This window comes from Bos indicus, chromosome 22 (genome assembly GCF_029378745.1).
Source record: "Bos indicus isolate NIAB-ARS_2022 breed Sahiwal x Tharparkar chromosome 22, NIAB-ARS_B.indTharparkar_mat_pri_1.0, whole genome shotgun sequence".
Classification (NCBI taxonomy): domain Eukaryota; kingdom Metazoa; phylum Chordata; class Mammalia; order Artiodactyla; family Bovidae; genus Bos; species Bos indicus.
In genome coordinates, this window is record NC_091781.1 from 6,028,973 (window position 1) to 6,042,811 (window position 13,839).

At 34.2% G+C, this 13,839-nt stretch overlaps 1 protein-coding gene across 1 annotated transcript in view; it reads left to right on the top strand.

Moving 5' to 3' along the window:
• The window catches only part of STT3B (STT3 oligosaccharyltransferase complex catalytic subunit B), a 103,142-nt gene that overhangs the window by 61,037 nt on the left and 28,266 nt on the right, over positions 1–13,839 (top strand). The window contains exons 4-5 of the mRNA XM_019984659.2: positions 10,160–10,225; positions 11,864–11,963. Coding sequence (XP_019840218.2) covers positions 10,160–10,225; positions 11,864–11,963 — 166 coding nt within the window. The remainder of the gene's footprint in view (positions 1–10,159; positions 10,226–11,863; positions 11,964–13,839) is intronic.

The window sequence follows — 13,839 nt, forward strand, 5'->3', positions numbered from 1 at the left end:
CTACAACCTCTGCCTTGTTCAAGGGTCAATTATAGTTACATATAGTTGTAACTATATGTAAATTCTTTGACCTTTTGATGTCATGAATACATTATTTTCAAATGTTGAACCAGTGTTTCATACCTGGGATAAATCTCACTTGGTCATGCTATATAATTCTTAAAATATCTTGTTAGACTTGATTTCCTAATATCTTGTTGAGGATTTTGTTTCTAATGAGAGAGATAATGGTCTGTAGTTTTTTTTTTTCTTATAGTGTCTTTGGTTTTAGTATTGGTTCTGGCCTTGTAGAACGAGTTAGGAAGTATTTCCTCTGCTTCTATTTCCAGAAAGAGATTGTAGAAAATTATTATTTTTATTTATTCTTTTTTAATCATTTGGTAGAATTTACGAGTGACCTCCCCCTTGGCCTGGTGCTTTCTGTTTTGGAATGTTATTATTTATTTATTCCATTTCTTTAATAGAGATCTAACCAGATTTTCTATTTCTTTTTGTTTGAGTATTAGCAGATTTTGCCTTTCAAGAAATTGGTTCATTTCGTTTAGGTTATCAAGTTGTTGGACATAGAGTTGTTCATTGTATTTCTTTATTATCCTTTCAATGAATGTCCAGGGGATCTGTAGTGATGTTCCTTCTTCTATTTCCATTATTAGTATTTGTGTCTTCTTTTTTTGTTATTAACCTGGCCTAGAGGTTTATTGATTTTTGTTCAGCTTTCAAAGAACCAGTTTTTGGTTTTATTGATTTTCTTTATAAATTTCCTGTTTTCAATTTCATTGATTTCTGCCCTGGTTCTTAATTCTGCTTTCTTTGGATTTAAATTACCCTTCTTTTTCTAGGTTCCTAAGGTGGAAACTTAGATAATCGTCTTAGATCTATCTTTTCTACTGTTTACATTCAGTGCTATAAATTTCCATACTAGCATTGCTTTTTGCTGCATCCCATAAATTTTGATCAGTTGTGTTTTCATTTTTATTTAGCACTATTTTGAAATTTCTCTTGAGGTTTTTGACTTTTGAATGTGCTTATTTAAAGGTATGTTGTTTAACTTCCATGTATTTTGAGACTTTCTAGTTATTTTTCTATTAGTGATTTTTTGTTTGATTTCATTGTGGGCTGAGAATTTATATTATATGACTTTTATTCTATTAAATTTGTTAGGATGTGTTTTATGGCCCAGATGTTGTTTATCTTGGTGAATATTCCATGCTGACTTGAGAAGAATATGTATTCTTCCATTACTGGATGAATTTATCTTTAGATGCCCACCATAGCCAGTATCCAGTTCATTGGTGGTGGTGTTGAGTTTTAGCTCTATCCGTCTGTCTGAGAGAAGGGTTTTAAGTCTCCAATTATGATAGTGGATTTATCCAATTATACTTGTGGCTCTATCAGTTTTTCCTCATGTAGTTTGATAACCCTGTTGTTTGACATGCACACTTGAAGAATTGTTTTGCTGTCTTTGAGAATTAACCCCTTTATCATTATATAATGTACTTCTTGATCTCTGATAGCTTTCCTTGCTTTGAGGTAGGCTTTATTATATGTATCTTTATCAGTTCATTTCACTCAGTCATGACCAACTCTTTGCAACCCCATGGACTGTAGTACACCAGGCTTCCCTGTCCATCACCAACTCCCAGAGCTTGCTCAAATTCATGTCCATCGAGTTGGTGATGCCATCCAACCATCTCGTCCTCTGCCGTCCCCATCTCCTCCTGCCTTCAGTCTTTCCTAGCATCAGGGTTTTTTCTAATGAGTCAGTTCTTTGCATCAAGTGGCCAAAGGATTGGAGCTTCAGCATCATTTTTTCCAATGAATATTTAGGACTGATTTCCTTTAGGATGGACTGGTTTGATCTCCTTGCAGTCCAATGGACCCTCAAGAATCTTCTCCAACACCACAGTTCAAAAGCATCAATTCTTTGGTGCTCAGCTTTCTTTGTAGTCCAACTCTCACATCCATAATGACTACTGGAAAAACCATAGCTTTGACTAGATGGACCTTTGTCAGCAAAGTAATGTCTCTGCTTTTTGATATGCTGTCTGATGGAGCAAGTATCTTAATTTCATGGCTACAGTCACTGTCTGCAGTGATTTTGGAACCCAAGAAAATAAAGTCTGTCACTATGTCCATTGTTTTCCCACCTATTTGCCATGAGGTGATCGGACTGGATGCCATGATCTTCGTTTTTTGAATGTTGAGTTTTAAGCCAGCTTTTTCACTCTCCTTTTTCCCTTTCATCAAGAGGCTCTTTAGTTCTTTGCTTTCTGCCATAAGGGTGGTGTCATCTGCATATCTGAGGTTAGTGATATTTCTCCTGGCAATCTTGATTCCAACTTGTGCTTCATTCACCCCAACATTTTTAATGACGTGCTCTGTCTATAAGTATCTTTATATATACTTCAAAATTTTTTAAATCTTTAAAGAAATTATTTATTTCTGGCTGCACTGGATCTCCATTATGGCACACGGTACTCTTCATTGCTGCATGTGAGTTTTCTTTAGTTGTGGTATGTGGCCTTCTTGCAGAGCACGAGATCTAGGATGGGCAGGCTTCAGTAGTTGTGGCACTTGGGTTCAGTGGGATCTTAGTTCCCAAACCAGGGGTCGAACCTATGTCCCCTGCATTGACAGGTGAATTTTTAACCACTGGACAACCAGGTGAGGCCCTGTATCTTTATATTCAAAGTGGGTTTCTTGTAGACAACATATAGTTGGGTCTTGGTTTTTGATGCACCCTGACAATTTGTTTTTTAATTTGTGCATTTAGACCATTGACATTCAAAGTGATTCTTAACTGTAGTTGGTTTAATATTTACCCCACATGTTACTGTTTTCTGTTTGGTACTCTGTTCTCTATTCTTTTTCTGCCTTTTGTGGTTTGAACTGTGCATTTCTTGTGTTCTGCTTTCTCTCTTTCTGGCACATCAGTTATGCTTTTTTAAACTGTTTATAGTGGTTGCCATAGAGTTTGCAGCAGACATACACAGCTGATTCAAGTTCACTTTCAAAGAATACTATACAGGCATACCTCGTTTTAATGCACTTCACAAATACTGCGTTTTTACAAATTGAAGGCTTGTGACAACCCTGCATCAAGTGAGTCTGTCAGCACTAGACATTTGCTCTCTTCATGCCTGTCATATTTTGGCTTTTCTCACAATACTTCACACTTTTTCATTATTATATTCGTTACAGTGATCTGTAATCAGATTTTTGATGTTACCCTGGCAAAACGATTATAACTCCCTAAAGGTTCAGGTGATTGTTAGCATTTTTTCGCAATAAAGTATTCTTTATAAAGTATTATGTGTTATTTTATTAAACATAATGTACTCTTAATATTGAGGACTTTCCAGATGGCTCAGTGCTAAAGAATCGACCTGCCAGTGCAGGAGTTGCAGGTTCGACCCTTGGGTCAGGAAGATCCCCTGGAGAAGGAAATGGCAACCCACTCCAGTATTCTTGTGTGGGAAATCCCATGGACAGAGGAGCCTGGTGGGCTACAGTCCATGGGGATAGCAAAAGAAACGTGACTTAGCAACTAAACAACTCATAATCGACTCCAGCTTAGTGTAAACATATCTTTTATATGCCTTGGGAAGCAAATTTGTGTGAGTGGCTTTACTACAATATTCAGTTTATTGTAGTGGTCTGGAACTAAACCTGCAATATATCTGAACTCTGCGTGTGCCACTTTATAGGCAGTGTGAGTACTTTATAGTTACAAAATAATCCCTGTATCATTACTGTCATGACATTCATATGTAATACATACATAATAGATTACATTGTTGGTATTATTATTTTCAATAAACTTATCTGTTGAATCAATTAAGAATAAGAAAACTAAAAGTTTTTAATTTCCCTTCACTTATTCTGACTTTGATGCTATTCCTTTCTTTAGATGCAGATCTAGGTTATTTTCCTTCTTCTTAAAAAACTTCTAGCTTTTATTGCAGGACAAGTCTGCTGTCAACAGATTTCCTCAATTTTCATTTATCTGAGAAAGTCTTGAAGCATAATTTCACCAGGCCCAAATTTCTAGATTGTTTTTTTCTTTCTTTCCTTTCTCAGTTCTTACATATTTCACTCTAATCTCATCTTGCTTGCATGATTTTTGAATAGAGGTCATGTGATCGTTATCCTTGTCCTTCTAGAAGTAAGGTGTCTTTACCTCTGGCTTCTTTTAGGGTTTTTTCATTATTGTTGATTTTCTGTAGTTTGAAAAAGATATGCCTAGGTGTGGTTGGTTCTTTTGGCATTTATTGCTTAACATTTGAGCTTTCTGAATCTGTAGTTTGGTTTCTGACTTTATTTAGGGGAAATGATCAGTTATTGTGTCAAATATTCTATTCTTTCTCTCCTCTTCTGGTACTCTCATTACATGTATGCTATATCTTTTGAGGTCTTTTAACTAATACGTAGTGTTTAACATATATAAGTATATATTTTGACAATATGTATGACTGAATCTTGATAGTATAATGCCAAGTGGAAAAATAAATTGAGGTAGAATACATACAGTAATTTTAAGTAGTACAGAGTATATTGTCAGTTTATACTTATTTATAATGAAAGTATAAAAATACGGCATTTATCCATCATATATACCAACTTTATGATAGTGGTTACTCTTGAGTCTGGGTGAGTGATACTGAGGAAGGAAGTGTGAAGGGGGAGGTTCAACTATGTTAAAAACTTTTTTTTAATAAAATCATCCAGAGCAAATATGTTTTATTTGCGTTTGGAAGTCTGGATGGCTATTTTTCTCTGCTCTTCTATATGTTTGAAACCTTTTGTGATAAATTTTTAAAATAATATATTCTATCTGTTGGGAATTTAAAAACATAGAAAATTAATATAAAGAAACCATCACCTGGGTATTACTGTCATTTGCATTTTGTCATAGTTTAAAATTTTTTCATGCTTTTATGAAATGCAAAAGTGTTACTGTTTAAATAGTTTTTTTATTCTTTTAAAAATAGCATGAGTCAACCATTGCAGTAGTGCCTTAACTGGCATGTTAATTACCTTTCATCATTTAAAAATTTAAGAAATTGAGACAAAATTCATGACATAAATTTACTTTTAGCCATTCTAAAGTATACAGTTCAGTGGCTTTTAGTATCTTCTGTTTACTTGCAGAACATTTTATACCCCCTAAGGAAATCTTGAACCTCCCCCTTCCTTATTTTTTAGTTTCTGTTTTAAGACTTATTATTCTGGACATTTCATGTAGGTAAAATCCACATTAAAAAATGCATTCACTTAGCATAATCTTTGGTATTTTTGACATGTATCAGTATTTCTTTTTTGTGGCTGAATAACCCATTGAATTGCATTGTATTATATTATATGGCTTCCCTGATGGCTCAGATGGTAAAGAATCTGCCTCCAACACAGGAGACCTGGGTTTGATCCCCAGGTTGGGAAGATCCTTTGGAGAAGGGAATGGCAACCCACACCACAATTCTTGCCTGGAGAATTCCATGGACAGAGGAGCCTGGTGGGCTACAGTCCATGGGGTCTCAAAAGAGTTGGACACGATTGAGCGAGTAACACTTTCCCTTGCAACCCATTGTATATATACCACATGTTTAAAATCCATTAGTGGATGGACATTGAGTAGTTTTCAAGTATTAACTATTAGGGGTAATACTGCCGGTGCACATTTGGGTACTCGTTTTTGTGTGAACATATATATATTTTCATTTCTCTTCCATATATATGTAAGAGTGAAATTGGGGGATTTGCCAGACTATTTCCTGCAGTGGTTTCCCCCTTTTACATTTCCACTGGTAGTGTATGAGAATTTTAATTTCTCCTGATCCTCACCAAAACTTCCCCCCACTCACCCAGTTTTTTTCATTTGTTTTACTTGACTATTGGTATGAAATGGTATCTCATGGTTGTTGCTTTGGGTTTTTTGTGTGTTTTTTAAAATTGTGGTAAAATATATGTAACATAAAATATGCTATCTTAACTATTAGAGTTCAGTAGTGTTTAACATTCAGTAGATTTATAATGTTATACAGTCGTCACCACCATCCATCGCCATCCTTTTCCATAACTGCCCATTTTAACCTTCTCCAGCCCCTGACCCACCACTATTCTACTTTCTGTCTCTGTGATTTTGACAGCTCTTAAGTGTTTCATATAAGTGGAATCATACATTTTTGTCTCTTTGTGACTGGCTTATTTCACTTAGTGTTATGTCCTCAAGATTCATCCATGCTGTGGCATATGTCAGAATTTCCTTTTTTATGGCTGAAAATAATATTCTATTGTATCTATATACCACCTTTTGTTTATCGATTCATTTGTCGGTGGACACTTTGGTTGCTTCCATGTTTTAGCTAACATGGGTATACAAATCTCTCTCTACCTTGCTTTCAGTTCTTTCGGATATATACCCAGAAGTGAAACTGCCGGGTCATGTGTTAGTTCTATTGTGATTTTTTGAGAAGCCACCATATTGTTTTCTGTAGCAACTGTACTATTATACATTCCTACTAGCAGTAGGTCTATTTGAGTTAGTTTTGTATATGCTGGTAAGGATCTAACTTCATTATTTTGCACATTGATGTCCAGTTTGCTCAGCACTGTGTACTGAAGGGACTGTGGTTCCCCATTGAAAAGACTTGGCGCCCTTATTGAAAATCATTTGACCATATATACAAAAGTCTGTGAGTTTTTTATTTTGTTCCATTGACCTCTCAGTATGTGTGTGTCTTCATGCCAACACCACACTGATTACTTTAGCTGTGGAGTAAGTTTTAAAATCAGGAGGTGTTTGTCCTCTTTGTTCTTTTTTGGGATTCCTTTGGCTACTAGGGGTCCCTTGAGATTCCATTTGAATTTAGGGTGGGTTTTTACTTCTGCAAAGAAAAAATCATTGGATTTTGATATGGATTGCATTGACTCTAGATTACTTTGGGTAGTATTGTCATCTTCCAGTCCATGAATAATCATGGAGTGTTTCCATTTCTGTTTAAACAGTGTTTTACAGTTTTCATCATGCAAGTCTTTTAATTCATTAGTTTAATTGTATTCTTTTTGATGCTATTGGAAATTTTTTGTAATATCCTTCTTGCATTTCTATTGGTTAGTGTATAGAAATGCAGTGGGGTTTATTTATTTATTTTTCCTGTGTTGACTTGTATCTGGCTGTTTTGCTGAGTTCATTTATTAGCTCTAGCAGGTTTTGTTTGGGGGGGAGGGCTTTTTCCATATGAGATCATATCTGTGAACAAGGGTGATTTTACTTCTTTCCAACCAATTTGGATTCCTTTTATTTATTTTTCTTGTCTAATTGCTCTGGGTAGGACTTAAGTACTGTGTTGAATAGAGGTGGTGAAAGTAGGCATCCTTGTCTTCCTGGTCATAGAGGAAAAATTTCAGTCTTTCACCTTTGAATATATTCACTGTAGTTTTCATATATGGCTTTTGTTATGTATTACATATTATTAAGTATGTAATATATTTTATATACTAATATATAGTATTTTGTATTTTAATGTCATTTACACATATTTTTATACATGGTATCGCTAGTCTCATATGTGAGAGTTCGGCTAGATAGAAAGGTCTAGGTCATTTGTTCTTTACTTGAAATTTTTGAAATTGTACTATCATCATTTTGCTTCTTACTGTTAACCTAATTTTATGTGTTTCATAAGAAATGTCTTTTTTTTTTCCTGAAGAAATAAATAATGAGTTTTTTATTTTGGGGTTTTTTTTTTACCTATATAGCATTGAAATCTAATAGATTTTCTAAGATATGTACCAGAGTTGATAACTCTTGGTAAACCGTTGCAACACAGTATATTTATTGTTAATGTTTATTTCTGGAAAGCTGTCTTTGATTATAGTTTCAAATATAGTTTGTTTCACTGTTTGTTTTTCTTGGATCTTCTTCCTCTTTGTTTGAATTCCAGTTGTATCATTGGAGTTGTTTAAACCTCCTCCATGTCTATTTCATCAGTTATAAAATGAAAGACAAGTGATACTTAACTACACATCCAAATTTGAGGAAAAAAAATTATTTATTTAGGTTTCAAACACTGTAATGGATAAGAAGCAAAAATAAAATCCTGTTACAAAGTAAAAAAAAAAAAAATTACCTCATATGGTTTAAATAAGCTAATTCATGTAAAGGTACAGAACATTGTAGGAACACAGAAAGGGATGAGTAAATGTTTGTTTCCATTGTTACTATCACCAAAAATAGAGCTAATGTGGATAGAATAGCACTTAGAACAGTACTTCTCACCATATTGCAGCCTATAGTCCTGTGCCTTGGTAATCAGCCTTGTCCTGAAACTGTATTACTTGCAATCACAGATCTGATTTCTGTCGGTATTATCTCTTGGAATTATTTCTTTTCTGGAATGCCATGTTATAGAAACAGACAGTTTGGGGTGGCCCTTTATGTCTGACTTCATACAGCATAATACTTCTGAGAGTCATCTAAGAACATGGTATCTCTTTTTATTATTTTATTTCTCAGTTTTTGCTTTAACTTTTCCAGATCATTATATTAGTCATTTGAGATCATCTCTTCTAATGTAAGGAATCTTCCCAGGTGGTGGCTCAGTGGTAAAGAATCTGTCTGCCAGTGCGGGAGACTCAGGAGATGCGGGTTTGATCCCTGGGTTAGGAAGTGGAAATGGCAACACAGTCCATAGGGCTGCAAAGAGTCAGACACAGTTGAGCACTCATACACTTCTAATATAAGCAGTTTCCCTTTATGCACTATTTTAACTTCACTGCACAAACTTTCTTTGAGAAATAATTTACATACTATAAAATTCAGTCTTTCAAAGTATACAGTTCAGTGGCTTTCAGTATATGAATAGAGTTATAAATCAAACTTCCAGATTATAATTTTCTTGCTTTAAAAATTTTTAATATTTTAATATATCCCCTCCCCATTCATATTTCAGAATAGGACCCATGTTATCTTACCCTGCCCAAAGGGAAACGTTTTCAAAGTTGGCATGGTTTGGGGGAGGAGATCAGAGAATATTTTGGCATACATGTGCACTGTATTCCGAGCAGTGTTTCGGAACACTGAATTCTGAATTCTGAGCAGTGTTTCGTAGTCTGTTAGAAGTCTCAGGCAGCTCGAAGTGCTGTGAATTGGGAATGTTTTCTCTTTTCTTCCTCTTTCCCTTTTTTGTTACAATTTCCCCAAAGGTTGATGTCACCTGTGGTTTGTTTAATGTACTAATAGAAGACCATTTTGAAAATAAAGAATTCCTTGAAATAAGCTCTGTATAATACTGTTAAGTTGAACTTCCTATCATATCAGGACATAAAGATAGCTCTTAATACAGGATTGCTTATAATGGGCCTTATGTCTATCATTTCTTTAGGACCCTCACTTGATTCATCTTAAAGATGACCCATTGCTCTTGGCATAAGTATTCAGAGCTTATGCTTTAAAATTTTTAAATTCTGTTTCTGAAGGTGCTGATGTATTTTGCTCTTTCAGATGAACATATAAACTCTTTGATTAGTTTCTTTGTAGATCATAGACATTTGTCAACTTTTTAAACCTTTGTTTACAGACCATTGTCTTTCCAGTTGAGAGTAATTGAGAATCTTACTGACATTAGGTCTTCTAGAAATTTAAGAATATAAACTTAATGAAGATGTTGATTGTGGTGTCTTAAAATTTCTAGTTTAATTTGTTTTCAAAAATGAATGTTCATAATTAATATTGATATATAGATGATCACATTCAGATGAAGAAAAACCACAGATTAAGGTGTTAGGTCTAAGCAAACCTGCCATATAAAAATGTAGAGTTACTAAACAAATTTATTTTTTAGTTAAAAATCTTAATTTGTTGATATTAATCATTTTAAGATAGAAAATAGAACAAATGGAGAAATATACATTGTTCCTTTTGATACTCTTTTTACTAAAAACTACATAACTAAAAAAAAAAAAAATCGAAGCTACTCCTAAAATGTCTGACTACTGTCCAGTGTTAGTAAGTGGATCTAAGTATCTGTGTAATCTCATTACCCATTTTAAAGAATAATTTTCACTTTTTATAATACAAGTTTACTAAACACTTAACCTTTTTTCAATCAACAGGAACATTTATAAACATTTTTATATCAGTTGCTTGTTTGTTTTTTAGGTAAAATCTGTAAAAACTGGGTCAGTTTTTTGGACGATGTGCTGCTGCTTGTCGTATTTCTATATGGTAAGATTTCATACTTGAAACTGAATACATGAGGTCTGAGTCTTTGGCAACTAGACCAGTGCCTTCTCTTCTCAGTCAGGGTAGTTCTCCACTTCCTTTCTCCTGAAGTCTTTAAGATCTTTTATTTCATGCATTTTCTTTCCTTACTACCACTTTCTTCCCTACTCCTGTCTTCAGGGTCTTGTATGGACTTCTACTTTACGGGTGATGGAGAACTAATACTTAACCTCTCAAACAATATTTGCAGCAAGTGAACACAAAAATTTTCTTTCAGATGTACAACTTTTTGTAAATAATGATCACATTCTCTGGGTTAACCTGTGAACTACTTGTCTAATTTTTTCAACAGGTTACTTAAGATTGGAGTTCAGTATCACCTCTTTAATCTCCTGCCTTTCTTTTCACACCACAGCCTATATGGTTTTCTTATGCTGAAAATTAATGATAATCTTAGGTAACTTTTTTTTGGTTGTTAAACAAATGTCATGGAATTTGTTTCCAAGTTATCTATGCCCCTTTTTAAGTGGTTAAAGGTTAGGACATATTATGTGCCTAATTAATGTGTCCTAGGCACGTTGTGCTCAGTAATAGCAAACTTACTCTCTTTTGAGTTTAGACTTAAATTTTAGAAATAACCAGGAGTCCTTCAGGTAGAACTGGAGCTCAACCAGAGGAATGTTGTTTTTGGTGAAAAAATAGCACATGACTGAAGCAGTAAACTGATGTTGTTATATGAATTGTAAACAAAAAGCAATTTCTTATATAAGTGGTTCTGAAATATTTCAGACAGGGATAGATAGCATTGTTAGAATGTATGTTAATATATAGTCTCCTAAGGTGACTGTTGATTCAAATGGTTCTATCAAGCTTTTCATTATTAGAGCATATGTAAGAACTTGATCTTGACAGACCTTATTATTGTTACTGAATTGAATGTTCTTAAAAAATAATAAATAATAAATACTTTAATCCTAAAGCATAATCATTAGGATCTTTATTAATTTAGACCAGAACATACTCAACTGTCTGATAAATAGAATTTTTCTCTCTGATAAATAGAATTTTTCTAGCTTTGTGATACAGGCTAAACATTAAACTGGGATCCTGGTTTGTATCCATTAGTAGGAAGAAATTTATACCCAAGGTAGCACCTTTTATCTTGAGGATCACAAAGCATATCCAGATCATCAGAGTATTCCTTTTAGTTGAGGTGTTGACTGATGTTAACATCCATTGTTCTTACTTTCTGTGAAGTCTCTTGCAATGTATTTACCATAAAAAATGGGGGAGAGCAAAGGGTTTTTTGCCTTTAAAAGTTTATGATATGTATCCTAAAGTCTGTATCTCTGTGACAGTCTTTTTATTGCCAATTCACAAACTGTTCTCAGTGTTCTTAATAAGTTTAATTTGACCATTCCTCTAGTGGATATAAAAAAGTGTATTGGATTTATGGGATTGTGTTGTTTTAATTATCAATAAAAGTAGGTTATTTGTATGTTATAGAAAAAATAGGTTATTTTGAAGCGTCTCAAAATTGCTGAAAATCCTAGTGTTTATGTTTAGACTTTTGTGGCAGAATTTATCTACTTTAAGAAGCAAATATGTAAATTATTTAACTTAGCATTTCTTTACTCATAGGTCTCTGCTTGGGGTGGTTATGTGTTTATTATCAACCTTATTCCACTGCATGTATTTGTGTTGTTACTGATGCAGAGATACAGCAAAAGAGTCTACATAGGTAAGTGATTTGACTTCTGATATCTGTCAACTTCTAAGAGGTGTTTTGTATACATTCTTTCATTGTCAGACATTTCTGTTTTGGTATTACCCATGAGTAATAAACCTAACTTTACAGTGTTTTGCTTTTTTGTATTCATAAGGAGGGTTAGGCATTTTTACCGAAGTGTATATCAACTTTTCCTTAATGAGTTTGTTTTGTTTTTGCAGAAATAAGTCTTGATTTAATATTTATCAGCCTTTTTTTTTTTAATTTGGGGAAATGATATATACACACTATAAGCATACTATTACACTATATATACACACTATTCTAATTCACCTTACTCACTGTAAGAGACTGAGCATCCTTAACAGTTTAATAAGCTTTTGAAAGCCCTTTCTGAATAATATACAGCACAGTGTCTTAATCCATTCAAGCTGCTGTAACAAAAATGCCACAGACTGGGTAGTTTATAAACAAGAGAAATTTATTTCTCAATTTGGAAGCTAGAAAGTCTAAAATCAAGGCACCGGAATGCTCACATTCTTCTGAGGGCTATTTTCCTGTTAGCTTGATACCATCTCTGTCCCCACATAGTAGAAGGAACAAGCCAGCTCTCTGGGGCCTCAATTTAAAAGGGTACTTGTTCCCCGGTGACCTCATTATTTAATCACTTCCAAAGGCTGCCTCCTAACACCCTTTCCTCGGGTATTCAGTTTATAAACATTCAGACCAGAGAGTAGACTGAGTATTTTCTTTGCAAGATTTTAATTTGCTCTACAGGTTTTAGAACACATCTTTAGAATAAGATGCTTAGTAATAGATGGTGTCTTGAATCTTAGAACTCACTTTCTATGATAGAGACAGAACTTTTACAGGTTGTATTAATCACAGAGAAGTTGTCATCTGAAACCAGTGTCTTTATAATAAAGTAATACAATTCTATTATAATAATGTTGGAAAACATTAACAAAAATAATAAAGCTGTTTGCTTGATTAAAAAACATAACAGTTTGGCAGTTTATCAAAAACTTAATGATAAAGTTACTGTGACCCACAAATCCACTCCTTGGTATATACCCAAGAGAATTGAAAATTATATACTTACACAGAAACTTGTAATGTTCATAGCAGCATTCGTTATTCATAATAGCCAAAAACTGAAGACAACCCAATGTCCATTAACTAAGGAATGGATAAAGTGTGGTGTATCCATACAGTGGAGTGTTGTTCGGCAGTGAAAAGGAATAAAGGTGATACATGCTACATCGTGAACCTTGAAAACATTGTGCTGAGTAAAATAAACCGGGTACAAAAGGCCATATAACTGTGGGATTCTTTCTGTATAAAATGTCCAGAGGTGGCAAATCCATAAAGACAGCAAGCAGGTTAGAGACAGAAAGTTGGTTTAGAGGTTGCCAAGGGTTTGGGGACTAGAGTGACAGCTTATAGATACGGGTTTCTTCTGGCGGGGGGCGGGGGGGGGGGGGGGGGCGGGGAGGGGGGTGGTGGAATTGTTCTAGAATTAAATAGTGGTGATAGTCACACAACTTTAGTCACACACATAACCACTATAATAACCACTCAGTGGTACATTTTAAAAGGGCGGGGTTTTTTTAGTATGTGTTATATCAGTTTTTTTAAAAAGTTATAATCTGCTGATTAGGTTTATACCCACTTCAGTATACTTTATAACAATCACCACTGAAATAGTACATATATATATATATCAGGTAGTTCTTATACACAGTGAATTGTCCTAAGTTCTTTGCATGTATTGAACTCATTTACTCTTGATAACCTCACCTTGAGGATAGGTCCTGTTAAACAAGAGAAGACAATTTGCTCAGGATCATGTAGCTAGTAATGGAGCTGAAGCCTAAATGTAGATATT